We start from the raw sequence: 26,968 nt of genomic DNA, 5'->3' as shown, positions 1-26,968 counted from the left end.
ATACTTTAAGTTCTGGGATACATGTGCAGAATGTGCAGGTTTGTTACCCAGGTATACACGTGCCATGGTGGTTTCCTGCACCCATCAACCTGTCATCTACATTAGGTATTTCTGCTAATGGTATCCCTTCTCTAGTCCCCCAACCCCCTGACAGGCCCCAGTGTGTGATGTTCCCCTCCCTGGGTCCATGTGTTCGCATTGTTCAACTCCCACTTATGAGTGAGAACATGTGGTGTTTGGTTTTCTGTTCCTGTGTTGGTTGCTGAGAATGACGGCTTCCAGCTTCATCCACGTCCCTGCAAAGGACATGAACTTAGCCTTTTTTATGGCTGCATAGCGTTCCATGGTGTATATGTGCCACATTTTCTTTATCCAGTCTATCATTGATGGGCATTTGGGTTGGTTCCAAGTCTTTGCTATTGTGAATAGTGCTGCAATAAACATACATGTGTGCATGTGTCTTTATATGGCAGGATGATTTATAATCCTTATATACCCAGTAATGGGATTGCTGGGTCAAATGGTGTTTCTGGTTCTAGATCCTTGAGGAATCTCCACACTGTCTTCCACAATGATTGAAGTAATTTACACTCCCACCAACAGGGTAAAAGCGTTCCTGTTTCTCCACATCCTCTTCGGCATCTGTTGTTTCCTGACTTTTTAATGATCACCAATTCTAACTGGCGTGAGATGGTATCTCATTGTGGTTTTGATTTGCATTTCTCTAGTGACCAGTGATGATGAACTTGTTTTCATATGTTTGTTGGCTGCATAAATGTCTTCTTTTGAGAAGTGTCTCTTCTTATCCTTTGCCCACTTTTTGATGGGGTTGTTTTTTTCTCGTAAATTTGTTTTAAGTTCCTTGTAGATTCTGGATGTTAGCCCTTTGTCAGATGGATAGATTGCAAAAATTTTCTCCCATTCTGTAGGTTGCCCGTTCACTCTGATGATAGTTTCTTTTGCTGTGCAGAAGTTCTTTAGTTTAATTAGATCCCATTTGTCAATTTTAGCTTTTGTTGCCATTGCTTTTGGTATTTTAGTCGTGAAGTCTTTGTCCATGCCTGTGTCCTAAATGGTATTGCCTAGGTTTTCTTCCAGGGTTTTTATGGTTTTAGGTCTTACATTTAAGTCTTTAATGCATCTTGAGTTAATTTTTGTATAAGGTGTAAGGAAGGGGTCCTAATTCAGTTTTCTGCATATGGCTAGCAGTTTTCCCAATGCAATTTATTAAATAGGGGATCCTTTTCCCATTGCTTGTTTTTGTCAGGTTTGTCAAAGATCAGATGGTTGTAGATGGGTGGCGTTATTTCTGAGGCCTCTGTTCTGTTCCATTGGCCTATATCTCTGTTTTGGTACCAGTACCATGCTGTTTTGGTTCCTGTAGCCTTGTAGTATATAATTTGAAGTCAGGTAGTGCGGTGTCTCCACCTTTGTTCTTTTTGCTTAGGATTGTCTTGGCTATATGGACTTTTTTTTGGTTCCATATGAAATTCAAAGTAGTTTTTTCTAATTCTGTGAAGAAAGTCAATGGTAGCTTAATGGGGATAGTGCTGAATCTATAAATTACTTTGGGCAGTATGGCCATTTTCATGATATCTATTCTTCCTATCTGTGAGCATGGAATGTTTTTCCATTTGTTTGTGTCCTCTGTTATTTCCCTGAGCAATGGTTCATAGTTCTCCTTGAAGAGGTCCTTCACATCCTTTGTAAGTTGTATTCCTAGGTATTTTATTCTCTTTGTAGCAATTGTGAATGGGAGTTCACTCATGATTTGGCTCTCTGTTGGTCTGTTATTGGTGTATAGGAATGCCTGTGATTTTTGCACATTGATTTTGTATCCTGAGACTTTGCTGAAGCTGCTTATCAGCTTAAGGAAATTTTGGGCTGAGACAGTGGGGTTTTCTAAATATACAATCATGTCATCTGCAAACAGAGACAATTTGACTTCCTGTCTTCCTATTTGAATACGCTTTATTTCTTTATCTTGCCTGATTGCCCTGGCCAGAATTTCCAATACTATGTTGAACAGGAGTGGTGAGAGAGGGCATCTTTGACTTGTGCCAGTTTTCAAAGGGAATGCTTCCAGTTTTTGCCCATTTAGTATGATATTTGCTGTGGGTTTGTCATAAATAGCTCTTATTATTTTGAGATACGTTCCATCAATACCTAGTTTATTGAGAGTTTTTAGCATGAAGGGATGTTGCATTTTATCGAAGGCCTTTTCTGCATCTATTGAGATAATCATGTGGTTTTTGTCATTGGTTCTGTTTATGTGACGGATTGCATTTATTGACTGGCATATGTTGAACCAGCCTTGCATCCCAGGGATGAAGCCGACTTGATTGTGGTGGATAAGCTTTTTGATGTGTTGCTGGATTTGGCTTGCCAGTACTTTATTGAGGATTTTCGCATTGATGTTCATCAGGGAATTGGCCTGAAATTTTCTTTTTTTGTGTGTGTCTCTGCCAGGTTTTGGTATCAAGATGATGCTGACCTCATAAAATGAGTTAGGGAAGAGTCCCTCTTTTTCTATTGTTTGGAATAGTTTCAGAAGGAATGGTACCAGCTTCTCTTTGTACCTCTGGTAGAATTCGGCTGTGAATCTGTCTGGTCCTGGGCTTTTTTTGGTTGGTAGGCTATTAATTACTGCCTCAATTTCAGAACTTGTTATTGGTCTATTCAGGGATTCAACTTCTTCCTGGTTTAGTCTTGAGAGGGTGTATGTGTCCAGGAATTTATCCATTTCTTCTAGATTTTCTAGTTTATTTGTGTAGAGGTGTTTATAGTATTCTCTGATGGTAGCTTGTATTTCTGTGGGATCAGTGGTGATATTCTTTATCATTTTTTATTGTGTCTATTTGATTCTTCTCTCTTTTCTTCTTTATTAGTCTGACTAGAGGTCTGTCTATTTTGTTAATCTTTTCCAAAAACCAGCTCCTGGATTCATTGATTTTTTTTGAAGGGTTTTTTGTGTCTCTGTCTCCTTCAGTTCTGCTCTGATCTTAGTTATTTCTTGTCTTCTGCTAGCTTTTGAATGTGTTTGCTCTTGCTTCTCTAGTTCTTTTAATTGTGATGTTAGGATGTCAATTTAGATCTTTCCTGCTTTCTCTTGTGGGCATTTAGTGCTATAAATTTCCCTCTAAATACTGCTTTCGCTGTGTCCCAGAGATTCTGGTACGTTGTGTCTTTGTTCTCATTGGTTTCAAATAACTTCTTTATTTCTGCCTTCATTTCATTATTTACCCAGTAGTCATTCAGGAGCAGGTTGTTCAGTTTCCATGTAGTTGTGCAGTTTTGAGTGAGTTTCTTAATCCTGAGTTCTAATTTGATTGCACTGTGATCTGAGAGACTGTTATGATTTCCGTTCTTTTGCATTTGCTGAGGAGTGTTTTACTTCCAATTATGTGGTCAATTTTAACAGAAGTGTGATGTGGTTCTGAGAAGAATGTATATTCTGTTGATTTGGGGTGGAGAGTTCTGTAGATGTCTATTAGGTCCTCTTGGTCCAGAGCTGAGTTCAAATCCTGAATATCCTTGTTAATTTTCTGTCTCGTTGATCTGTCTCATATGACAGTGGAGTGTTAAAGTGTCCCACTGTTATTGTGCGGGAGTCTAAGTCTCTTTGTAGGCCTCTAAGAACTTGCTTTATGAATCTGGGTGCTCCTGTATTGGGTGCATATATATTTAGGATAGTAAGCTCTTCTTGTTGTATTCATCCGTTTACCATTATGTAATGCCCTTCTTTGTCTTTTTTGATCTTTGTTGGTTTAAAGTCTGTTTTATCAGAGACTAGCATTGCAACCCCTGCTTTTTTTTTTCTTTCCATTTGCTTGGTAAATATTCCTCCATCCATTTATTTTGAACCTATGTCTGTCTTTGCACGTGAGATGGGTCTCCTTACAGCACACTGATGGGTCTTGACTCTTTATTGAGTTTGCAAGTTTGTGTCCTTAATTGGGGCATTTAGCCCGTTTACATTTACGGTTAATATTTTTATGTGTGAATTTGATCCTGTAATTATGATGCTAGCTGGTTATTTTGCCCATTAGTTGATGGAGTTTCTTCACAGAGTCGATAGTCTTTACAATTTGGTATTTTTTTGCAGTGGCTGGTACTGGGTTTTCCTTTCCATATTTAATACTTCCTTCAAGAGCTCTTGTAAGGCAGGCCTGGTGGTGACAGAATCTCTCAGCATTTGCCTGTCTGCAAAGGATTTTATTTCTCCTTCGCTTATGAAACTTAGTTTGGCTGGATATGAAATTCTGGGTTGAAAATTCTTTAAGAATATTGAATATTGGCCTCCACTTTCTTCTGGCTTGTAGAGTTTCTGCAGAGAGATCCGCTGTTAGTGTGATGGACTTCCCTTTGTGGGTAACCCGACCTTTCTCTCTGACTGCCCTTAACATTTTTTCCTTCATTTCAACTTTGGTGAATCTGACAATTACATGTCTTGGGGTTGCTCTTCTCGAGGAGTATCTTTGTGGCATTCTCTGTATTTCCTGAATTTGAATGTTGGCCTGTCTTGGTAGGTTAGGGAAGTTCTCCTGGATGATACCCTGAAGAGTGTTTTCCAGCTGGGTTCCATTCTCCCTGTCACTTTCAGGTACACCATACACCAATTAAACGTAGGTTTGGTCTTTTCACATAGTCCCGAATTTCTTGGAGGCTTAGTTTGTTCCTTTTCATTTTTTTTTCTCTAACCTTCTCTTCATGCTTTATGTCATTAAGCTGATCTTTAGTCTCTGATATCCTTTCTTCTGCTTGATCGATTCAACTATTGATACTTGTGTATGCTTCAGGAAGTTCTCATGACGTGTTTTTCAGCTCAATCAGGTCATTTATATTATTCTAGTTAGCAGTTCCTCTAACCTTTTTTCAAGGTTCTTAGCTTCCTTGCATTGGGTTAAAAAATGCTCCTTTAGCTTGGAGGAGTTTGTTATTACCCACCTTCTGAAGCCTACTTCTGTCAGTTTGTCAAACTAATTCTCCGTCCAGTTTTGTTCCCTTGCTGGAGAGGAGTTGTGATCCTTTGCAGGAGAAGAGGCATTCTGGTTTTTGGAATTTTCAGCCTTTTTGTGCTGGTTTTTACTCATCTTCATGGATTTATCTACCTTTGGTCTTTGATGTTAGTGACATTCGGATGGGGTTTTTATGTAGACGTCCTTTTTGTTGATGTTGATGCTATTCCTTTCTGTTTGTTAGTTTTCCTTCTAACAGTCAGGCCCCTCTGCTGGAGTTTGCTGGAGGTCCACTCCAGACGCTGTTTGCCTGGGTATCACCAGTGGAGGTTTCAGAACAGCAGATATTGCTGCCTGATCCTTCCTCTGGAAGCTTCGTCCCAGAGGGGCACCCGCCAGATGCCAGCCGGAGCTCTCCTGTATGAGGTGTCTGTCGACCCCTGCTTGGAAGTGTCTCCTTGTCAGGAGGCATGGGGGTCAGGGACCCACTTGAGGAGGCAGTCTTTCCCTTAGCAGAGTTCAAATGCTGTGCTGGGAGATCTGCTGCTCTCTTCAGAGCCAGCAGGCAGGAACATTTAATTCTGCTATAGCTGCGCCCACAGCTGCCCCTTCCCCCAGGTGCTCTGTCTCAGGGAGATGGGAGTTTGATCTATAAGCTACTGACTGGGGCTGCTGCCTTTCTTTCAGAGATGCCCTGCCCAGAGAAGAGGAATCTAGAGAGGCAGTCTGGCTACAGCGGCTTTGCTGAGCGAACATCCCTGCGGCTTTGTTTGCGCTGTCAGGGGAGAACCGCCTTCTCAAGCCTCAGTAATGGGGGACGCCCCTCCCCCCACCAAGCTCAAGCATCCCAGGTTGGCTTCAGACTGCTGTGCTGGCAGCCAGAATTTCAAGCCAATGGATCTTAGCTTGCTGGGCTCCTTGGGAGTGGGATCCACTGAGCTAGACCACTTGGCTCTCTGGCTTCAGCCCCCTTTTGAGGGGAGTGAACGGTTCTGTCTCGCTGGTGTTCCAGGTGCCACTGGTGTATGAAAAAACTCCTGCAGCTAGCTCGGTGTCTGCCCAAATGGCCGCCCAGTTTTGTGCTTAAAACCCAGGGCCCTGGTGGTGTAGGCACCCAAGGGAATCTTCTGGTCTGCAGGTTGCGAAGACCATGGGAAAAGCGTAGTGTCTGTGCTGGAATGCACCATTCCTCACGGCACAGTCCCTCACGGCTTCCCTTGGTTAGGGGAGGGAGTTCCCCAACCCCTTGTGCTTCTTGGGTGAGGTAACACCCCACCTGGCTTCTGCTCACCCTCCCTGGGCTGCTCCCACTGTCTAACCAGCCCCAGTGAGATGAGCCGGGTACCTCAGTTGGAAATGCAGAAATCACCTGCCTTCTGCATTGATCCTGTTGGGAGCGCAGACCAGAGCTGTTCCTATTCGGCCATCTTGCCAGCCTGTGGAGGTTTTAAAAACTATTTTTTAATAGTGGAAAGTAACATATTGAAAATCATATAAACACGATTTATACTTTGGTGAGTTATTAAAATGTGGATACATAGTCATTGCCACGCAGGTCAGGAAATAGAATATTGCCAGCATCTTGGTGCCATTCCTGCACACCTTCCCAATAGCACATCTTCCTTTCCTCTAAAGCAGGGTTCCCCAAGCCCCGGGCCACAGACCGGTACCAGTCCATGGCCTGTTAGGAACCAGACCATACAGCAGGAGGTAAGTAGTAGGCCAGTGAGCATCACTGGTTGAGCTCCGCTCCCTGTCAGATCAGTGGTGGCATTAGATTCTCATAGGGGCATGAATCCTCTTGTGAACTGCACATGCAGGGGATCTAGGTTGCACGCTCCATATGAGAGTGTGACTAATGCCTGATGATCTGAAGTGGAACAGTTTCTCATCCCCAAAACACATCCCCCCCATCCCTGCCCCCACCCTGGTCCATGAAAAAATTGTCTTCCGCAATGGGAGATGGGTGCACCAGAATCTCACAAGTCACCACTAAAGGACTTAACCGTGTAACCAAATACCACCTGTTCCCCAAAAACCTATGGGAATAAAAACATTTTTAAAAGAGAAATATCTGAAACAGTAATTACTGAGAATTTTCCAAGTTAATGTCAGACACCATACCACTAATACAGGTAGCTTTCTTATTTTGAATGGAAGCCAGAAGAAAAATGCACTTTACCTGTAGAGGAGCAGAACATTCAACTTCTCCTCAGAAACCATGTAAGGAAGAAGAGAGTGGAGTGAAATATTTAAAAATATTGATTTAAAATGTTGAGAGAAACACCTTACATTATTAAGAACATGAGCTCAGATACCTCTAGGGATCTAGATTAAGAGAGCCTTTGAATGACTGAGTTCCACCTGTCAAGACTCAGATTCCCAGCAGGGTCAGATATGCCCAACGGGTGTGATCATCCCACATGTGGCCGATGGCACAGGGTACTTTGATTAACCAGATGCTGGCAGCAGCCATCACCCGCACTCCCTGGTCATCACAACTACAGCACCATGTTTTCACCCCTCCCAGCCCCAGAGGTTGTGGAGCAGCATATTGAGGATCAGTGCACTGCATGATTCCTAAAGCTGTTTGCATTTAAAACAATCAGATACATTTCTATTGCTGAGCGAAGGTTGTTTGCCTTTTTTTCTTTTTTAGACAGTCTGGCTGTCTCACACAGGCTGGAGTGTGGAGTGCAGTGGTGCTATCCTAGCTCACAGAGGCCTTGAACTCCTGGGTCCAAGCGATCCTCCTGCTTCAGCCTCTAGAGTAGCTGGGACTATAGGCATCTGCTATTATGCATGGCTAATTAAAAAAAAAATTTTTTTTTGTAGAGATGGGGTCTTGGTATGTTGCCCAGACTGGTCTCAAACTCCTGGCCTCAAGCGATGCTCCTGTGACCGCCTGCCAAATGCTGGGATTACAGGCATGAGCCACTGTTCCAGGCCTGCAATTTTTTTTTTTTTTTTTTCAGACAGAGTCTTGCTCTGTTGCCCAGGCTGGAGTGCAGTGGCGTGATCTCGGCTCACTTGCAAGCTCTGTCTCCCAGGTTCATGCCATTCTCCTGCCTCAGCCTCCTGAGTAGCTGGGACTATAGGCACCCACCACCACGCCTGGCTAATTTTTTGTATTTTTAGTAGAGATGGGGTTTCGCTGTGTTAGCCAGGATGGTCTCGATCTCCTGACCTCGTGATCCGCCCGTCTCTGCCTCCCAAAGTGCTGGGATTACAGGCGTGAGCCACGGCGCCCAGCACCGGGCCTGCAATTTTATTTGAATAAAATGTTTGTCTCTTTTATCAAAAAGTTCTTCATTTTACTGGGTTCCCAAATATCTAAACTGATCTGCATCTAGTGCCATATGAAATATATAAGAAATTCATCAGTTTGTTAGTTTCTTCAGTTTCTTTCTTTCTTTTTTTTTTTTTTTGAATCAGTCTCACTTTGTCTCCCAGGCTGCAGTGCAATGGTGCGATCTCGGCTCACTGCAACCTCTGCCTCCTGGGCAAGTGATTCTCCTGCCTCTGCCTCCCAAGTAGCTGGGATTACAGGCTCCTGCCACCACGCCCAGCTAATTTTTGTTATTTTCAGTAGAGATGGGGTTTCACCATGTTGGCCAGGCTGGTCTCAAACTCCTGACCTCAGGTGATCTACCCACCTCGGCCTCCCAAAGTTCTGGGATTACAGGTGTGAGCCACTGTGCCCCGCCTCTTCAGTTTGTTTCTTTAAGGACACAGACTTTAGAGCCAGACCCTGGATTCATATTCCACAATCATAGCTCTGCTGTTTACTAGCAGTTACTTCCTTTCAGTTTTTACATAATCTTACTTTGGGCAATTATGTAATCTCTTGGTGCCTCTGTAAAATGGAGATGATAATAGTACCCATTTCATAGTGTTGCTGTAATGATTAAATTAGTATGAATAAAGTATTTAATGTATTGCCAAGAGCATAGTGTAAATGTATGCAAGTATAAACTATTATTATATTTATAAAATGAGATATCACTAATTAAATTTCACACAGGCAACATAAAAATACCTTAAAATTTTTTTTGGTGGGGAATTACCTTTTAAAAATTAAATTACTGGCTGGGCACGGTGGCTCACGCCTGTAATCCCAGCACTTTGGGAGGCAGAGGAGGGCGGATCACTTGAGGTCAGGAGGTCGAGACCCGCCTAGCCAACATGGTGAGACCCCGTCTCTACTAAAAATACAAAAATTAGCCGGGCGTGGTTGTGTGTGCCTGTAATCCCAGCTATTTGGGAGGCTGAGGCAGGAGAGTCGCTTGAACCCAGGAGGTGGAGGTTGCAGTGAACCAACATCGCACCACTTAACTCCAGCCTGGGAGATAGAGTGAGACTTCGTCTAAAAAAAAATACGTAACATAAAAATAAAATTAAATTACTTCATCTGGAGAAGCGTTTTGCTGTGGCATTTAGCTTAGAACTGTACTATGAGGAATACTGGTGAATTATTCATTCCTTAATTCAGTATTTTTTGAGTGTTTGCCAGGCATATGCTGCATTCTAGGAAGACAGGGAATTTACACACCAGTAGAGGAAGCGGTAACTAAGTGAACGAATAAAGCCCAGGATAATTAACTGGAATCAGCAGAAAGGATTTGTTGTGCGCATGAAGCAGATGAGAGGCCTGGGCTGGACCGTGGTGAGCCGGGGAGAGAGGAAGTAAGGGCTGTCAGAGACGGTGCTGGAGCCATGTTTTGCAGGGTCTTCAAGACTTCAGCAAGCAGCTGGGAGTATCTACGGGGAGTTTAAGTTTCTTTTCAAGGAAGTGTGAAGAGAGGTTTTACCCAGGGGAATGTGCTGGTCTCATTTACATTTGCTAAAGTTTTTTCTGTCTACTGCATAGAGAATGAATTGGAGACGGGCAGGCCCAGCCTGGCAGTAGACAAGTGCAACACTCCAGGGCTAGGCTGAGGGGTGGCAGTGAGGTGGAAGGAAGTGCATGCAGTCAAGTCGGATCACACATTTATTTTGGTGGTAGACTTGACAGGTGGTGATGATAGCTTGGATGAGGAAGACAATGAGGAGGCACGGACATTATCTAGATTTTTGGCTAAGTGCCATTTTGACAGTTGCATATATTCCCTCTATTATTAAACTTTCTTTTCATTTAGACATGATCCTTCTCAAAACTGTAAATGTTCTTTTTTGACAGTTGCATATATTCCCTCTATTATTAAACTTTCTTTTCATTTAGACATGATCCTTCTCAAAACTGTAAATGTTCTAGTGTGTGTGCTGCCCAAGTGAACATGAAGACTGCACATTTTTTAGGTATTTTAAAACTTTCCCAATCTAGATTTTTTTGCACTGCAGCCAAATTGTACAGTCGTTTCAAATTTCTTCTTGTTTTCTTGTTTAGTAATGGGAACCTCCTTTGTTGATATCTTGGGTATTTAATTGGGAGCATTTTACCTTTTAATTATGGTTGTTGAGGATTTTAAACTCACTTTATTTACCACTAGTCTTTTGAAATTACATTGCTGAATATCCTGCCTGCCCTGGGGAGTGTCAGAGCCTGTGAAGGCCTGCACCTGTTGAGAGGCAGCCTTCCCTCCTCTGTGATTCCTGCTTCTGGCTTCCATGGGTGATGAAGGGTTGTGGGATGGGAGGGGCACCTGGAGCCGCTGAGCCAGCTCCACCTGAGTCTCACTGTGTAACTCCATTGTTCTTTTTGGCATGGCCTTCAGGGGTAGGAAGTCAGGCTTATGAGATTTTATCTACTGTCACTGGGACTAGTATACCTCCTCAGTAAGTGGAATTTATTATTATTTTACTAAAATATGGTTTCTTCGTGTGAATGAAGTGAGATCAAGCATATAAAGCAATCTTTAGTTAAAAGATTGCTTAAATTGTTACATGTGGAATGAATTATTTTACTTTTTTCTAAGAAATGAAGAGAAACTGGGAAAAAAATTCATTAGACAGTAATGCATAGAGATTTTTTTACACCTAAATGAGAAGCCAGAAATTCATATAAAACATAAGAACTTCAAAAACATTTCTTAGGCACAGACTATTATTAAACACTCATGGATGTTTTTTATTTTCTATTACATTAAAATACTCAAGTCAACTTCATATTCAGAACATTTAAAAATAGCTCAATCTTAAAAAGAAGATATAAAGTATTATCAGCTGTGCTTTTTGTGCATAATTAGCGTGTGCCTGTGGATGTATAATGACTTCTAGCCTAATGATAGTATCATGATAAAAAGTTAAGATGGTAAAAATTGGAGCTCCAGCTGGATGACATATTTTATAACAATTCAAAGATGGCTCCAGCATAGAAGCCTTGCTATTTTAGTTCTTTGTAATCCCTCCTTCACCCATCAATGGGTCGTGAAGGCACTGATAAAAGAGCCTTTTAGAAATGCTTCTATTTGTTCCCTTTCTTACAGATTTAATGTGTGCCCACCATTTCCTTCAGTGCTGGACAGGCTGCTGTGAAGGGACATCACCTTTTCGCTTTTTCCAAGATGGCTCAAGATTCAGTAGCTCTTTCTTGTGATTATCAGTTTTGGATGCAGAAGCTTTCTGTATGGGATCAGGCTTCCACTTTGGAAACCCAGCAAGACACCTGTCTTCACCTGGCTCAGTTCCAGGAGTTCCTAAGGAAGATGTATGAAGCCTTGAAAGAGATGGTAAGTAGTGGACCAGAATAATGAAATTATTTTCTGACTTCAGGGACTCTGCCAGATTTCACCAAGACGGAATGCCACCCAGAATCGGGACTTGTGGTATTGACTGAAGTGCCGATGGATTAGGAAGACAAATTACTCAAGAGCTGGTTTCCTAGTCTCCGATTTATTATATTATTATAATTTCTTCTTGAGTAGCTGTATTGTTACATGACACTTCCTGACCAAGCAAGTTGTTCTTAAATAATCAAGATTTCATGCTTGTTGTCAAGTAGTAAATGGGATTCTTTTGAAGGCCTTTGTGTTCCTTGAATCTTGGAGAAGTTGCTACATGCTTAACCCTTCTTCAACCCTCTTGTCAAGTGGGCTGTCCTAAGAGATGATAAACATTAAGATCTCTTCTTATAATACTTTTTATAAATATTAAGATTTTGAGTATCTTTACTATTATATAATTTATTATTTTCAAAATTTAATATATTTTCATTTTGATGTCATGTTTCTTTTATTATGATAGGTATTTTTATGATTTAGCAAATGTTGTTATATTATGAGCTAGTATTTTGTATTTAATTTCAAAATGAAAAGCAAAATTGTCACTTAACAAAGTGTTCTTGTGTTAAGCTTTTCTTCCCTTAATCAAAGAGTAAATAGGAAATTTGAAGAATAATTTGTATTGATAATATGAGTTCATATGTCTTTAGAAACTATAAGGAAAGATACAGTCTGTGTGAACAACCAATGCTAATTTTTAAAACTGTTTTTTTAATGAGACATATGTAACTTGACCTTTATATGGTCCCAAAAAGTCTAGGACCAGGCTTGATGCTGGGACACATGTGAGAGATGTTTTGCTGCAGTAGCAGAAAGTGCCCATTGTGTCGGCTTACCTGCATGTTATCCTAGTTTGCTTTTATTTTTGAACTTTTATGAAAGGTAACAAGTGGAAAAAGGTCTGGTTGTACAATAGCATGCATGTGTGTTTTTAAACCTTAAGCTGTTTTCTATTTGGTTGATCCTTTTTCTATTTCAGGGTTTAGATTGTTACAGACTATGATGTCATTTGCCATACAGTACTCAAAATAGTAATAAACAGATATATACATTTATGCTTTGGCTGCTTTTATTTCTTTTTACAAGTTCCAGAGTTCTCATCCCTTTAAACCTTCTTCTTTGAAATAGTCTTACTGGAGCTGAGTTCGTAACCTCTCTTATGTTAGAATAAAAAAACCAGGATAAAGATACGGGATTATATAGTTATTAATCACCAATAATGTGTTTTCAACTCTTAAGCAGTCTTTGTTATTTTTAAATAAAGTAGCCTTTACTGACTATTAAGTATGAGTAGAATTAATTTTGCAACACAATTGATTTTACCTATGTCATACATCTTAGTTTGGTGACCCCGTTTAAGGATGAAGTAAGTTGGTTGGTTGCTTTTTAAACTTTATTTGAATTACTTACCTAAAGATCTTCTCTAATCCTTTTGTGCTTACTTTTAAAAATGGTATACTAAACAAGAAGCATTCACGTTCCCTCAATCTATAATGTCAGTTCAGTATTTCTAAGTTGCAAAATGCCTTTACTGACCAAAATTTATTTTTCTTTCACAGGATTCTAATACAGTCATTGAAAGATTCCCCACAATTGGTCAACTGTTGGCAAAAGCTTGTTGGAATCCTTTTATTTTAGCATATGGTAAGAATCAAAAACGTGTCCTCTCAAAATGGCTATTTTAATCTTTGCATTGTTTCACAGAGGCTTACATTATGAACCTTTCTCCTAGTTTTTTTTTTTAATGGAACAACTTATCAAATGTATTCATTGTTCTATTACAAAGATGGCTTCCTATACTGTTGTCCATGTATGTGTGTGTAGGTTTGTATAGATAAACACATACACACACACACGCGTGCACGCACCCATGCAGATCTTCAGGAAAATAGAGCTCTTCGTATTAGAGGACAGAAACTCCCAGATGATTTAAATATCTACTTTTGCCTGTAATCACTTTCATAACTTCATTTTAAATTCAATATAAAATGGCTACACTAATGATACCGAGTTAATTTTGTTTCACGGTTTCATAACTCACACACACTTTCCCATGTTGTAAAGTCATTCTTCAGAGTGTGAATCCTGCCGTGACTTTGCCTTTGACATTGGCTGCTTTGACTTTATTTAAGGGTGCCATTTTGGTTTTATCCAAGGTGGAAATGAATGTGGGGGCACTTTGGGGAGGTATTCCTTCACTGAGCTCCTGTCTGCTGTCCAGTCTCATTTCCTGTTTCATCTTTCACAGCTATACCTCATGGTGGTAGCCGGGTCCTATTACTAACAGTGCCTGAAGGCACTTTGTGTCAGGATTCCTTTCACACTCATTCTTCTTTGAAATAGCCTTACTGGGCTGAGGTAGGAGCTGCTGGGAGTGTCTCCATGGCCTCCAGCATCTCCCTTTAATACACTTACTTCACTGTCTGATGCCCTGGAAGACAGCATGCCTCTCGAGAACAGGAACCATGGTTTTAGCTCTCTTTGTTGTCCTAGGGCCTCCCAAGGAGCATGGCTGAGGTTTGCTTTGGATTGACTGTATTATTAGCTAATGTAATATTTACTTTTAAGATTTTTTAAAGCCAAAGACTAATTGCATAATATAATGACATTAGAACCCAAAATAAAATGAATATTCCCCTTTGATGTTTTAAAGAATCATACAGTTTCCCATTTATAGGTTGTCATAGTCATTATTGGAAGAGACGTGAACTAGGCAGGAAAGGGACAATATGTGTGTTTAGCCCTGTGAGCAGGCGTGCATGGATGCCCACACACTCAGCCTCCCTCACTCTACCCCACCCTCGTATGTCCCTCCTCCTTCCCGCTTATACCTCTTCCCCCAACCCCTAAACTTCTTCAAGTTCTTGATTCAAAATGGCAAAACTAGTGAGGCAGCAATGTGTTTGCCCACCAGGGCCACGCTTACCTGTCCTAGGTTTATCTATTGCAGTTAGGTCAGTGTTTCTCAAACATCTTTGACCAGAAATACATTACGTATATGCATATGCACATGGATATGCGCACACACACAGTGAAACACATCTCATGAAAGAATGCATACAATGGCATCCCCCTTAGACTTTCTGCACTTTCAGTTACTCATAGTATAGTACAATAAGATTTTGAGAGAGATGGAGAGATCACATTTATGTAACTTTTTTTTTTTTTTTTTTGAGACAGAGTTTTGCTCTTGTCATCCCAAGCTGGAGTGCAATGGCACCATCTCGGCTCACTGCAACCTCCGCCTCCCGGGTTCAAGCGATTCTCCTGCCTCAGCCTCCCCGGTAGCTGGGATTACAGGTGCCTGCCACCACACCCAGCTGATTTTTGCATTTTTAATAGAGATGGGGTTTCACCATGTTGGCCAGGCTGGTCTCAAACTCCTGACCTCAGGCGATTCACCCGCCTCGACCTCCCAAAGTGTTGGGATTACAGGTGTGAGCCACCGTGCCTGGCCTAAGGGTTTAACAATGACAACAATACAATAAATCAACTGTAACAATATAGTGTAGTACATAACTTCTATTACACTATATTGTTACAGTTGATTTATTGTATTATTGTCATTGTTAATCCCTTACTGTGCCTAGTTTATAAGTTAAACTTTATCATAGGTATGTGTATAGGAGAAAACACTGTATTTAAGGTTTGGTACTATTCTCAGTTTCAGACATCCCCTGAGGGTCTTGGAATATTTCCGCCATTGATAAAGAGGGACTATTGTATTATTATTCTGTGCAGTCCATGTTCACTATGCTGTTCATAGTGAATGGTGTTCATGACCTGAGACTGGATTTCATAACCCTTGATGCTTCTTGACCAGAAGTTTTCATGAAGAACATTGATCTAGGCCAATATTGATGGCAGGAAAAAGGAAAAGAAATTGTTGAATGACCTTCATTTAAAAGCAGTACCCATTGTTAGGGGCTTCATGGATTTATTAATTGCTTTTTAGAAAGAAAGAAATACTACGTCCTTTAAATGTACATCGTGGATGTAATACATCCTCAAGTCAGAAATGTGAGAAACATGGGGAGGTTTATGATGTCGTGTGAGAGGCATTGCTCACTTTGTGCTGGGCAGTGTTCTCTGTGGACTACATAATGGACCTAATTAATTCTTGATGACAGTGTTGCAGGGTAGATAATTATGGATTAGAGTCAATAAGTCGCTTTCCCTAGAATACAACACTAAGAAGAGCCAGAACCCCACTCCTCATGTGACTTTAAAGTCCACCTTCTGTAATGTTCTGTCCCTATTGGATCACATCTTGTGATCGAAGTGTTCCAGTCTTGGCATTCCCACTAGCCAGCTTCACTTGCACATACATATTAATTCAGCAGGTATTTACCAAGTGTTGGGTTTTTTTTTTTTTTTTTTTGAGACAAAGTCTTGCTCTGTTGCCTAGGCTGGAGTGCAGTGGCGCGATCTCGGCTCACTGCAACCTTTGCCTCCCGGGTTCAAGGGATTCTCCTGCCTCAGCCTCCTGAGTAGCTGGGACTATAGGCACCCACCACCACATCCAGCTAATTTTTTGTATTCTTACTAGAGATAGGGTTTCACCGTGTTAGCCAGGATGGTCTCAATCTCCTGACCTTGTGATCTGCCCGCCTCGGCCTCCCAAAGTGCTGGGATTATAGGCGTGGGCCACTGCACCCAGCCTACAAAGTGTTTTTTTTTGTGTGCCAGCCCTTAGGAAAACGCGGCTCACTGTCTCTGCCCATTAGGAGCTTCCAGTCAGGGAAAAAGAGATACTTAAGCAGGTCAGCCTGACTCAATGTGATGGTTCTCTGAATGGGAGTAGCAGTTGCTGAGAGGAAGGAGGGTTTCTCAGGAGAGCCCCTGCTGGGGCAAACTTGAAGATGTGATTCTCTAAGACAGGGCATCTGAACTCGTGGGGTCTCATATTTCTTCTTTGTAAAAGTAGTTCAGACTGATTTATTCTGGTGTCCTTGAACTTGTATCTGTCTATGATCTTTCCTTAGCACCTTATCTGCATTACCTTGGCCCCTCTGACAACCAGAAACAAATTCTCCATCCCTTTCTGTCTCAACGCTTGTATTACCTTTTGAACTGCTCATAAATTTCAGTTTCCTGTTGAGGTATGCCCTGGCTGTGAGCTCACAGAGGTGGCTGAACGGCGTGAAACTCCATTAGCGGTCAGATGTTGCCTGTGTCGCCCCTGTTGTTTCACTAGTTGGGCACTTTCTTCCTGGAAGGGATCTTTTCTTATGGTTTTATAATATCAAAATTGCTTTTTTTTTTTTTTTTGGGGACAGAGTCTCGCTCTTTCACCCAGGCTGGAGTGCAGTGGTGCGATCTCGGCTCACTGCAAGCTCTGCTTCCTAGGTTCACACCATTCTCCTGCCTCAGCCTACCAAGTAGCTGGGACTACAGGCGCCCGCTACCACGCCAGCTAATCTGTTTTTTTTTTTGTATTTTTAGTAGAGATGGGGTTTCACCGTGTTAGCTAGGATGGTCTTGATCTCCTGACCTTGTGATCCGCCCCCCTCGGCCTCCCAAAGTGCTGGGATTACAGGTGTGAACCACCACGCCTGGCCCAAAATTGCTTTTTAATTACAGTAAAAGCAAACAATTTTCATCATGGAAAAAAGTAAGTCATATGTAGTGTTCATGGAGAATAGGATCAGAAAAGGGTAATAAGGAAGGAGGGATGATTTGGAAATGAAAAGATACTGAAAAGAGAAGAGACAAAATAGATAATAATGGAAAGTTAGAGAATACCTTTTTATTCGATGATATCCTCAGCATAAAAATACTGCCTTCACCTTCTGAAATTCTGATCCATTGCTTCTAACTCTGCCCTCACGATTAAGCATGACAGCTGTTACCTCTCTTCTTCACTATTCACTATTCCTGTATAACAAATTTCTGCCAAACTTAGCAGTTTAAAACAGTGAATATTGTCTTAAAAATTTTCTGCCTTCATACTTTTAAACTATAGAATTAAAGTTTAAAGAATTGCTTTAGCTTTTATGTGGAATTTCAATTCCAGATATCAAAAAATAAAATACAAGATGGCAAGTGTATGTTGTTATCTTCCTTTCCTTTCCACTCAGTTTTAGAATCCAAATTTACACTAAGATGGGCTGTCAGTGACTGTCCCTGCAGTGAATCCCAGGCAGTTTCCCATCTCACTTAACATGCCCTGTGGGATGCTCCATCCTGAGCTCAGGGCCTCCAAGGAGGAGCCTGACAGATGCCAGCCCCTGGAGTGAGTGCTGGTGGCACTTGTGAATAACAGTCCATGGCTCATGTTTGTAAATTGACTAAGCAAAGCAAACTGTAAGCTCATTAGCAGTGCATTTCAGTGCATTGACTCTGGGCACGGAAAGTCACCTCCTACAGGTTGGGTGGAAGTTTCTCTGGCTCCTTCTCTTTTTTTATTTTTCTCCCAAAAAATAAAATTTTGGGAGAAAAATAAAAAATAATATACCTTTTGAACTAAGTTTGCATAATCACTCAACACCTGGGGAAACTCCCAGTTTTGGGTATTCTTTTAGATTTAAGCTTCATAAACTGACATTTCCTTTCTTTTTTTTTGGTGGTGAATGTCTGGTTTTTGGAAATGCTCTCCATCAGATTACATTCTTTTTAACAACCTGCTGCATGTGTAAGGATGCCATTGGATGCATCTGTCACACTTACTACATGAAGCTAGGTAGAATTTCTTCTAATATTGAAACTATGGGAAGCATAACAGTCACATTTTTAATTAGTGGCATTGGTTAAACCTGAAGAATCCTAGGATCTTTAGTGGTTAAATTATACGACTCTTGAAATGAACTGATCTCAGGCAAGCCAGTGCTTTATAATGCTTTATTTGAGCTCATAAAAGCTAGGGGAAAAAAAATGAATGGCCTCAGAATAACCCCTGGTAAAGTTTTTTCAGAGATGTTAGTTATTGGAAAAGCATAAGCTATGTATGTTCACAGGGAAAAAAATGGGTTTAAAAATTACTGTTAGCATTATTTAGTTTGTGGATGAAAATACAGAAGTCGCTTACTAGAGTTGGTATTGTTCTTATTTCTTTGATAATGAAGTCCTTAGAAATGCTGGGTTTTGGCCAGGCACGGTGGCTCATGCCTGTGATCCCAGCACTTTGGGAGGCCATGGCAGGAGGATCACTTGAGCTCAGGAGTCGGAGACCAGACTGGGTGACATGGTGAGATCCAGTCTCTACAAAAAATACAAAAATTATCCGGGTGTGGTGGCACACACCTGTGGTCCCAGCTACTCAGGAGGCTGAGGTGGGAGAATCGCTGGAGCCTGGGAGGTGGATGTTTCACTGAGCTGAGATCATGCCACTGCACTCCAGCCTGGGTGACAGAGCGAGACCCTGTCTCAAAAAAAAGAGAAAGATTGGGTTTATTAGATTGCAGAAGATGAGGCGGTAGAGAGTACTGATTCCAGGCACCGGCTGTCTTAGCCTCACCTCCATGGCCTTGAAAGGCTGAAGTTGCTTTGCCCTAGCTCGGGTACTGACATCTTCAGTTTCTAGGCCCCATTTTTGTTTCTTAATTGTGTTATAAAATCATCCGCTGGAATAGACTCAGTCACCACAAAAGGAAAAAGAAAGTAGCTCATCAAGTAGATGTTCCTGCAAAATGTAAGATTTCAAAGTTCAGATTTTCATTGCATGTTTGGTAAAGTTTTATATTTTAAAGAATTTACATTTTAGAGTAAAAGAGCATGTAAGAGACTTCTATTTTATCCAAAGCACTTGGTACTAGAAATATAATTTAAAACAATCCTTTTTATTAAATTTCTTTTTAACAAGTGGAGCTATTTTGGCAAATTAAAAAAAGATTAAATCAGAAATATTGGCTACCAACTGCCTATAACCATTAAGTTGCCTTAGAAAGGTCGAAATTACTAACCGTTTGAAATATGAAAAAAACTGATCATGAGAAAAGCCCAGTTCTCTTAGTTCTTTCCATCATTCTCGTTTGGCTTTAAAAATTGATACTGTTACAGAAAGGAAATTGACCACACAAGAGTTAAGTGATCCCAAGGCCACAAGAAGGACAAAACCCCACAAAGTTAAGTTTAGGGAATTCTGAAGGACAGCTAGGAGAGCAAAGATAGAGTGAGGGAAAATATTCCTGTCAGCAGAAAGAGAATGTGCAAAGTATGGTGGCGAGAAAGCAAATGTTATATTCAGGGATACTTGTTCTGTGAACTTAGTAGTTTGAGATTTTCCTAAATATAATGTTTATAGTGTTTTTATATTAATGATTTTTTCTGCTTGATAAAACTTATTAAGTTTTCCTTTTTGTAGATGAAAGCCAAAAAATTCTAATATGGTGCTTATGTTGTCTAATTAACAAAGAACCACAGAATTCTGGACAATCAAAACTTAACTCCTGGATACAGGTAAGAGAGTAAATCTTGCTCTGCACTTCTTTGAATTAAATTGATTATTTAAAAGTGCTGCTTAAAAAAATTTTGGGCGGGGGGGGTGGAATCCAGTTCTATGATGTTTTAGAAACTTTTTCAAACATACGCTTCACCGTTACATTATCTTGCTGAGTAAAAAGTTTTTCAAGAGATTTCAATTTTGCTTGACTGTGAATTCCAAAAGATATCAGTCTTTAGGGTGAAGACCTAATGTTGAGTGGTTTTGAAAAGTTTCTTTCAGGTGATTAAAATAATGTATTCCATTTCACTCTAGCAATTGCTATCCTTCAAAAAATTGTTTTTCCCTACCAACCTGGTTTAAATTCCTTTCCACACGCTTCCATGCCTCTCTCAAAATCTATTTTGTAGTGAAATGAAAATTCAGCAGTGTGGCGAGAGCAGCACTCTTTATTTTGTGTCCCGAAGTTGGTGCCTGAGCCAGCATATGCACAGACTGGATCTTGGTGCTGTGTGGCCTCTGCTGCTCGCTCACGCTTTCCAGTTGGCTACCTACTGTGCTAGTCCAGATAGCTGACAGCTTCCTAGATTTCCCTGTCTGCTTCTGCTTTCTCCTGAAGGGTAGGCATAAGGTAGAGATGTGGTGAGGCTGGGCTGCAGCTGCCCTCACCAGCAGCGCATTGGCTGTTCTTTTCTGTTCCCTGCACTGCCTTGCTGCAGCAACCCCAGGACTGGCTGATGCCTGTCAGACTCCACTTAGTATGCATGTGGTTCAAATCAGCTGCTTAGTATTATGAAATCATCCAACCAGATTAGTGCATATGGTTTTGTCTATCAGTCTGACTGGTGATATCGTTACATTCACTACTTTTTACGATTTCTTTGTTTTAGACAAAATTGCTAACAGATGATGAAGACAGTATTTATATTTTTCTGTTTGAAAGATAGAAGGGAGTGAGAGGGATTGGGCAATGGAAGTAAAGAATACAAACTTTAATTGGAAGGAAAATTAATGTAAGGAACTGAAGAAAGGAAAAGATAAGTAGAATTAGGGAAGAAAGAATGTGTAACAAGGCCGAAGAAACAAAATGACATATTTAGTCTTTAATTTTTTTAATTGTTGCTTTTATTGAGTATTTGATATTTTAATGAATATTTAGCATATAATTTTGTATTAGATAGCTCATTGAGTCCTGAAGTAGGGCATCTAATGAAGTGTTTTTAGAGTGACTGGGTTAACTTTCTTCATTTAACTCATGACTTTATTAGCCTGTTTAAAAATTTCTAGCCTCACATTTTATTGTGTTTTTCTTGTTTAATACTATATCTACTTACTAGTAGGTACTTATTAAGTATAGTTCAGGGAGTTAAAACACTTAATCTGTGCCTTCGGGGAATTCCCAGACTGGTAACCAGGTCACTCCAGGGCAGCGTGGTTGAGTTATTGCTAGAGCTGTGTTTAGGTGTGACGCTGACGTAGAGGGGGACACTTGCTCTGACAAGGGGGTTTGGAGACATTTCCTGGGGCAGGTGACGTGTTAATTGAATTCTGAAGAACAGCTAGGAGAGCAAGGATAGAGTTAGGGAGAATATTCCTGTCAGCAGAAACAGACTATGCAAAGTATGGTGGTGAGAAAGCAAACGTATTCAGGGAACTGTGGGTGCTTAGGTGTGCCTGGAACTTGGGGTTTTGTGGAGTTGGTGATGAAGCATGAAGCCAGAGAGACCGGCAAGCACAGTCCTTGCATATGACTATAGAAGGTTTTTATCTTGATGACAGTGGGGCAGCCACCAGAGTATTTAAACAGAGAAATCATGCCTGGGCGCGGTGGCTCATGCCCCAGCACTTTGGGAGGCCAGGGTGGGCAGATCATGACGTCAGGAGATCAAAACCATCCTGGCTAACATGGTGAAACCTTGTCTCTACTAAAAATACAAAAAATTAGCCAGGCATGGTGGCATGTGCCTGTACTCTCAGCTACTAGGGAGGCTGAGGCAGGAGAATCGCTTGAACCTGGGAGGCAGAGGTTGCAGTGAGCTGATATCATGCCACTGCACTCCAGCCTGGGTGACAGAGCGAGACTCTATCTCAAAAAAAAAAAAAAAAAAAGAAAAAAGGAAAAAAAAAGCCAGAGAAATCATGTAGCCGGTGTGAGTTTTAGAGACTAACAGCAAAAGGAAGTTGGTTGAGAAGAGGGCAGGGATAGACGTTGGAAGCTATTGTAGTGATAAGTTGAGAAATTGCGAGGGCCTCAAAGAAATGGAGAAGGGGGCCCGATTTATAAGATATTAATAAGGTAAATACCCAGAAGGTATAATGGCAGATTAAATGTCGATACACTTAGGCATAGCTGGAAATGTACAGAGAGCAGGTGAATATCCCATTCTCAGGAGAGCAAGCTGATTTGCTGGCAGAGGGTTGAAAGTCAGCCACCTGTGGGAATAGTGGAAGCCTTAGGTGAGGTAAGGTCCACTCCCAGAGAGTGCTGGGGTAGGGGCCCAGGGGAACTAGAGAGAGCCTTGGGGAGACACTGACCTTAAGGGGAAGTGGAAGAATGATTGATGCTACAGAATGCAAGGAGGGGTCCAAGAAGTAGAAGGAGAGAAGCAACGGAGAATGAGTGCTCATTCATATGTAATGCCATACAGCAGTGCTGTCCAGTAGGAATAAAATACATGCTGCATAGATAATGGTAAACTTTCCAGGTGCTGCTTTAAAAAACATAAAAAGAAATAGTTAAAATTAATTTTAAGAAGATATTTCACCTAATTCAGTATATCCCAAATACCATCATTTCAACATTTAATCATTATTAAAGTTACTGAGATTATTTATAATCTTTTTCATGATGTATCTTTGAAATCCAGTGTGTATGTTACGCTAACACTTATATCTACGTGTTGTATCTTCATTCAGATGTTAAATTTTCTTTGGAAATTTTTGATCTGTATTTAGATTTTATAAAATGTAGGGTTGAAAAAGTAGATTCACATACCCAAGTTGTTCCTAGGAATTTTATAACTGAATCAAGTATCGGTATTTAAATTAAAATTGAATTAAAATTAAATACGAAGTTCAGTTATTCCCTGGTGCTTACTGCACGGCAGTGCTCTGCAGCCACATGTGGCAGGCGGCCGCCGTGTTGGACAGGGCAGCTGTGGAGCATACAGCAGAAGGATCAAGAAACACTACTTGAATTTAGCCACTGTGAGCAAAGACTCAGTGAGGAGAGGTTTAGTGAGAGGTGGAGGGAAACAGCCAGATTGCTCCAGATTGAGAAATGTTGGAGAGGTGAGGAAGCAGAGATGATAAACTTCACTGTTTCAAGAAACTTGGCAGTAAAGGAGGGAGAACTTTGGCAATGAAGGGGGTGATAGCCAGACTAGGGGTGGGATTGGCTGAATTGAGCAAGTCCCAAACATGCTTTACATTGAGATGAATATGCGGGTAGGGAACAGGTGAGGACATGGGAGGTTGGGAAAACAGTTTCCTTCCTCAGTTACCAAGCAAGCCTGAACTAAATAACATGAACCGATAAAAAGATGTCTAGGAACATATTAATGATTTAACTTTTAACAATTTATTATTAACATATTAATTATTTAACTCTTAACAACTCTAAAGCTAATTACATTGCCCATCATCAGCCAGTACATACATAATCTCATGTTGGCTATAAATGCAGCAAGATAGAAGATAGTCTGTAGGTTGGTTTATAAATCAGTTCACATCTCGGGTATACTTGATTTTATCTTAGAGGTGATATTTTCTTCATGGAGGTTTTAGAGTGACATAGTACCTGTTAAAGATGTGTACCTTGTCATCCAATATCCTTGTGAAAATTATAAAACAGCCATATTTTAATGTTTGCTAATTCATTCAGCAAGCATTTATTAGGGCCTACCATGTGCTAGGATGTTCTAATTGTGGTAATAAAATCTTGGGTCATTCTGTGTTATTGGAGCATTACAAGTATGATTGAAATACTCTAAATCGAAAACTAAGAATTTCTACAGTAAATTACAAAATTCAGTAAACATTCAAATTAATTAATAAATTTGAAAATGATAGACTGAGTTGTATTTTTAGCACAGAGAAGAAATAATTCTGTTTGACACTTGACATGTTAGCATGTGTTATACTGGAAACACATTGATAAAATGTTTTGGAGTTTTACTGACAACCTTGAATGTGCCATCATAGAGCACCACCTCAACAGCTCTTCTTACAGTTCAGAGACGAAGTTCCGGGACTCTTTCATGTATTTTGGGAATATGTGGTCTTGAAAAACGTAGTTTTACTGGTAAATCCACTGAACAGATACTTTTTGAGCACCTACTGTTTGCCAGGCACAACTATAGAGGCTGAGGATACAGCACTGGACCTAGAAAGACAGTCTGTTCTCAGATGCTACAATAGATGGGGAAGGTTTCCAGGGCCTGCCAAATGTAAGAGGATGCCTGTCTTCTCTGGCAAAACCATCTATTATTTTTTCTGATAGAAAAAAAAAAAACAAAAAAACACAACAGGGTACCAGGAACAGAGATCAAAGGGTGTTGTATTCTATCTGTATTCTCTTTCGAAATGCAATACTAAGCAATATCCAGATAGCGTCTGTCCTCTACTTTCTTCTTTTTTCAAAAAAAAAAAACTTATAAATTAAAAAATCTAACAGACTTACAGAAAACATAAATGCCAAGCCTAATAAATTGTGAGAGATCCTTGTAATCACCACCCAAGGAAATAGAACAGAACATTGACTGCTCCTGGATGTCCCTGCCCCCCATGTGCCCCTTGTTGCTGTTTTTTGAGGTGGAGTTTCACTCTTGTTGCCCAGGCTGGAGTGCAATGGCGCAATCTTGGCCCACTGCAACTTCCGCCTTCTGGGTTCAAGCGACTCTCCTGTCTCAGCCTCCCGAGTAGCTCGGATTACAGGCATGCGCCACCACACCCAGCCAATTTTGTATTTTTAGTAGAGATGGGGTTTCTCCATGTTGGTCAGGCTGGTCTCAAACTCCCGACCTCAGGTGATCTGCCCACCTCAGCCTCCCAAAGTGCTGGGATTACAGGCGTGAGCCACTGTGCCCGGCCACTTTGTACCTTATTTAAGAAATTTTTCTGCAGTCCAAGGTTATAAAGATCTTCCATATTATCTTCTAAAAGCCTGTTGGTTTCCTTTTCCTGTGTAAGTCTGTGATCCACCTGTAACTTATGGTGTGGTGTAAGGTGGTAAGTAGTCCATTTTCATCTTATTTCCACGTTGGTGTCCCATTGCCTGACACCGTTATTGAAAATCATGATCTGTGGTGCTACCTTCATCATGCATCAGGTTCCTTTGGGTGCATTTCCCACTGATCTGTGGTGCCACCTTCATCATGCATCAGGTGCCTTTGGGTGCATTTCCCACTGATCTGTGGTGCCACCTTCATCATGCATCAGGTGCCTTTGGGTGCACGGGTGTGATCCTGCATCTCTCCATTGGTTTTGTTGTTTATTTGTGGTATTAATCTTAGTATCAACTTGACTGGACGCAAGGTCCCGGTAACATTATTCTGTGTGTTTCTGTGAGGGTGTCTTGGGGTGAGATTAACATTTAAATTAGTTGACTGAGTAAAGCAGATTGCCCATTCTAATACGGGTGGGCCCTATCCAGTCAGTGAGAGACCTGACTAGAAAAGAAGGCTGATGCTCCCCTGAGTAAGAGAGAAGTCCTCCTGCCTGAAAACTTTTAAACTGAGACATTGTCCTTTTTCCTGCTTTCACACTCAGACTGAAACGTCACCTCTTCCTGGGTCTAAAGCCTGCTGGCCTTCTGACTGAAACTATACCGGTGACTCTCCTGGTTATCTGGGCATTTGCTCTCTTGTGTCTCTGACTTGCTGGCTACTGTAATGGTGTTAGCTGATTCCTTATAATAAATCCCTGTGTGTGTGTGTGTCTATCTCATTGGTTCAGTTTCTCTGGAGAACTCTGACAAATATACTATATTTATGCCAGTTCCACATTGTCATCATTAATGTGGCCTTGTAAGTATCTTGCTATCCAGGAGGAAGTTCTTCCATCTTGTTCTTCATCAAGACAGCCTTGGCTAATATTGGAACTTAGCATTAACTGTTACATAAATTTTAGGATGTGTGTGTCAGGTTTCACTAAAACACAAAATAACTTGTTGGCATTTTGATTGGCATTGTGATTAGTCAATTTGGTGAGAATCTCAATGGCCACTATCCTCTAAGGCAAAATTGGTTTTTCTCAGTTTTGTTTACTGTTAGCAAAGTGAACAGTACCTGGCACGGTATAAATTTTTGAATAAATTAATGAATATATGATATGCATAAATGAATTAAAAGTTGTACAAATTTATTTTTTCAGATAATCTTCCTGATAACTTTGAAACATTTTTGCCAACTTTTAATTAGCATAACCTTTTAATGAAGCTGATGATTCGCTTGCAGAAGTGTCTGTGCTACCATTTCCCAGTTCTCTTAGGTTGCATTCATAGTAGTATTTTTAATCTCTGACTTCTTTGCAGGGATCTTTTGAAGCCAGGTGTCCATCTGATGGTTCCTTTAGTTAGATAGCATAATCAGCAGACCTTCCTTACTGGTCACATGGAGACCATAATGCATATCCTGAGAGGAAGTGGGAACCGGAGGGCTCCTGGCAGCCCTCTGTGAGGTGGAATCCCCACCCTTCCCTCAGGGTCCCACTTGGACTACTTGTGACACATGACCATCTATAACATCTAGACTGGCTAAGGTCGTAGTGTGAGTACATTTGTGAAATATTAATAAAGCTTGATTTCTTCTTACATATAAACATTCTAATGTTGTTTTCATATCTCAGTGGACTATGTTGTGCACTACTTGGAGTACACAACCCAACTTTATTAACCAGTAATAAATTTTGAT

The 26,968-nt window shown here is 40.8% G+C and overlaps 1 protein-coding gene across 17 annotated transcripts in view; it reads left to right on the top strand.

The window, feature by feature from the left end:
• FANCC (FA complementation group C) overlaps positions 1–26,968 on the top strand; it is a 218,440-nt gene that overhangs the window by 56,808 nt on the left and 134,664 nt on the right. For all 17 annotated transcript variants that reach the window (XM_019033559.4, XM_055349974.2, XM_063696582.1 and 14 more), the window contains 3 exons: positions 11,384–11,626; positions 13,237–13,321; positions 19,980–20,074. In XM_019033559.4, the coding sequence (XP_018889104.1) occupies positions 11,462–11,626; positions 13,237–13,321; positions 19,980–20,074 (345 nt within the window). In that variant the 5' untranslated portion in view covers positions 11,384–11,461. The remainder of the gene's footprint in view (positions 1–11,383; positions 11,627–13,236; positions 13,322–19,979; positions 20,075–26,968) is intronic.

Source organism: Gorilla gorilla, chromosome 13 (genome assembly GCF_029281585.2).
Source record: "Gorilla gorilla gorilla isolate KB3781 chromosome 13, NHGRI_mGorGor1-v2.1_pri, whole genome shotgun sequence".
NCBI classification, from domain to species: domain Eukaryota; kingdom Metazoa; phylum Chordata; class Mammalia; order Primates; family Hominidae; genus Gorilla; species Gorilla gorilla.
Note: the sequence above shows the minus strand (reverse complement) of the source record. Positions and strands in the feature narration are given on the sequence as shown.